The sequence below is a fragment of the Choloepus didactylus genome, chromosome 2 (assembly GCF_015220235.1).
Source record: "Choloepus didactylus isolate mChoDid1 chromosome 2, mChoDid1.pri, whole genome shotgun sequence".
Lineage (NCBI taxonomy): Eukaryota > Metazoa > Chordata > Mammalia > Pilosa > Megalonychidae > Choloepus > Choloepus didactylus.
This window is the reverse complement of record NC_051308.1, coordinates 110,901,364-110,904,033: the sequence shown is the minus strand read 5'-3', so window position 1 is coordinate 110,904,033 and position 2,670 is coordinate 110,901,364. Positions and strand designations below refer to the sequence as shown.

Here is a 2,670-nt window from a genome sequence, read left to right as displayed (position 1 = left end):
CTAAAGGAGAATTAGTTTAACAAAGAGGAACCATAAATGTTTAAGGCAAACCTGAGGGGATCAGACCTTGGGATTCATAAGCAATCCTAAGCCATTGGTTACTAAAAATGACCTGTATCTTTTGACCAGGAAAATGGCCCCACCTGGTCATCTGAAGGTGCTGGGTTGGATGCCTCCCCGTGGAGGGCCTTCATGGCCTCCTCCGCGGCCATCTGCTTTGCCACTTTCTTGCTGGGGGCACTCACAGTGGGGAAAGTATGGGCTCCCATTGCAACACAGTATTGGAACCTGACAGGAGATGAAGGGCAGTACAAGGATTAAAAGGGTCTTTCTGTTTTTATTATTATTTTTTTAATTAGAGAAGTTGTGGGCTAAAAAGGGTTTTGATAAGAGATTAACCTAGAGTTTGTAAGCCTCTCATCCTTTGCCTGTAATTTCCTTGCACACATAACTTCTGTGCCCTGGCTCATAGTCACTTCTGCCTTGACTAGCCAGTGCCCCCTATCCACCTCCTGCCCCTGTTCTCTGTTGGCCTGGTTAATGCCAATCAATGTTTAAGCATCAACCTTGTTTCACCTCCTCCAGGAACCCTTCTCTTGAATGTGCAAGTCTGCAGAGCCTCAGAGCAGAAAGCTTCTCAGGTATGCCCAGGTCCTGTACCTTTTGGACTCACCAACAGTAAGCTCCAAATCATGGACATCTTATTGCTTGGTCTCTGCTTCATCTGTTGAATTTCTAACATAGAAGCAGCAACCACACCCTCCCCACTCTTTTCGCCTATTAAAAACAGGAGTAATTGCTTAGAGATATAATCTGCTATTTCTGAGCATGCAGTGAGGAAAGTATCTCTCTCTTTTTTGAGAAATGCTCATCAGAGAACATGGTATATGACACATACTTGGGGTCATGGGCGGGGCCTTCCCTGGATAGGAGGCGGAATTCACAGGAGCTCCCCAACTTGTGCACACACTCAAGCAATGTAGTGACAGAGTTCTTCCTGGGAAAAAGGGATGTTGCTGAAGGGGTGGTGGGCTGGGGCTCTTCAGTCTGGAGAAAATGAGAGAAAAGAAAAAAAAAAAAAACACTAAAAAAAAAAACAATGGCTAGTCCATCATGGCAGAGGGGGTGGGGAGGGGAGAACTGTTTTCAGCTAACTAAATGTTAGGGACTGGTTTTCCAAAGGAAGAGGGGCTACTAGGTATTTTCTAGGTATTACAGGAAAGGTAAGTCATTCAGATTTTCTGGATCTCATTTCTTATCTGCCAACGGAGGGGACTGGACTTGATAATCTTTAAGGTCTCTTTTTATGCTCTCAAGTCCTGTAATTCTAGTCAGGTGGAGGTAAGTGAGTGCGTACTGGGTATGAGAGTCCCATGTGATGAGGTAGGGTAGAGGGAAGTTACCCCAAGGTATGGTATCAGCTGTTTAAGCCAGGACTGCTTCAAGAGGGTCTGTTAAAAACCTGGTAGTTCACAGACTTTGAAAGTAAACTGATATCTTCCCAGAGGACAAGACACCTCCTACCGTCTCTGATTCTCTCTCTGTGGAATAGTAGTACGATTCTTCTGATCTTCCACTGTCCTTGGCTTTAGCTTCCTCAAGCAGAATTGTCATAGCTTTCATAGCTGCATCCTGCTTGGCCACTTTCTTGCTGCCAGCTTCAGCTGGGGGGAACTCTCGGCCACTGATGACAACCTGGAATTTAAATCTTAATGGAATGTGATTAGATAGATGTGTGAACAGTATAGTCTACACCATTCCTTCTCTCCTTCTCCCAAGAGAGCGTCACCGTTGAATTCTCTGCTACACTGAAGTACCTCTGACCTGTGGAGGAGATAGGGGGTGGCTGAAGGGACCCTCCTCCGGTCCCTCTGAAGGCTCCGTCTGCTTATTTTTGGAAACAAAGTAACCATAGCTTATCAGAGCAAACATAGTCACAGATGACATGAAACTAAATCGGGGAAAACCTACTACCTCTTAGCAATGAATTAAGACAGTCCATACTAAAAAATGAGCTAAAATCACCTTTACAGTCTTATTAGCAACCAAAGGCCTTTATTCTTAAGCAATTGTGGTAGGCTGGGCACCTCATGGAAGTTCCTGAAAGGAAGCAAAGGCTTTTGGTCCAGTCTCACATTCCCCACATACCTATGGAGATAACATACCTGCCACTTATCAGGGGCCTGTCTTTGTCCCCAAAAGAGATACATCCCTTTTACGGTTTGTTTTGAATCACACTCTAGCTCTAGCTGACACAAGCCTGCGATGAAAGGAATTTTCCCTCGTTATTTAGGAAACCAAAAAGCATTTGTTCTAGGCCCCTGGACTCGGCCTAGGAATCTTTTGTTCAAGCTTTCAAATTGGTCAGCTCTTTGCTCAATTTGGAGCTAGAGTCCAAGGAAAGGTCAGCCACAACCCCCCCTACTTTCCCCCAACTTTGGGGAGGGAAGGAGGAGGGAAAAGAAAGGGAATGACGCCCATCCAGTATCTATACCCCCAACAGAAAGAAGGTAGTTCTGGCCCTGCCAGCTTTTGGACAGAGAAACCCCCTTTTCTTAGCAGTTCTCCTGCATGCCATCTTGGTGTCATTAAGACAGTCAAGATAAGGAATAAGGGCCACAGCTGGCAATCCTTACCAGCCTAGTTTATTATAATGGTTGGCAGAATTCT

The 2,670-nt window shown here is 45.3% G+C and overlaps 1 protein-coding gene across 5 annotated transcripts in view; it reads right to left on the bottom strand.

Annotated features, from left to right (window-relative positions):
* ADAR (adenosine deaminase RNA specific) overlaps positions 1 to 2,670 on the bottom strand; it is a 47,794-nt gene that overhangs the window by 12,271 nt on the left and 32,853 nt on the right. For all 5 annotated transcript variants that reach the window (XR_005215221.1, XM_037825859.1, XM_037825858.1 and 2 more), the window contains exons 3-5: positions 1,525 to 1,708; positions 899 to 1,047; positions 144 to 288 (exon numbers count right to left, since the gene is read on the bottom strand). Coding sequence is in view for 4 of the 5 variants with exons in the window: in XM_037825859.1 (XP_037681787.1) it covers positions 144 to 288; positions 899 to 1,047; positions 1,525 to 1,708 (478 nt within the window). In the remaining variant the exon portion in view is untranslated. The remainder of the gene's footprint in view (positions 1 to 143; positions 289 to 898; positions 1,048 to 1,524; positions 1,709 to 2,670) is intronic.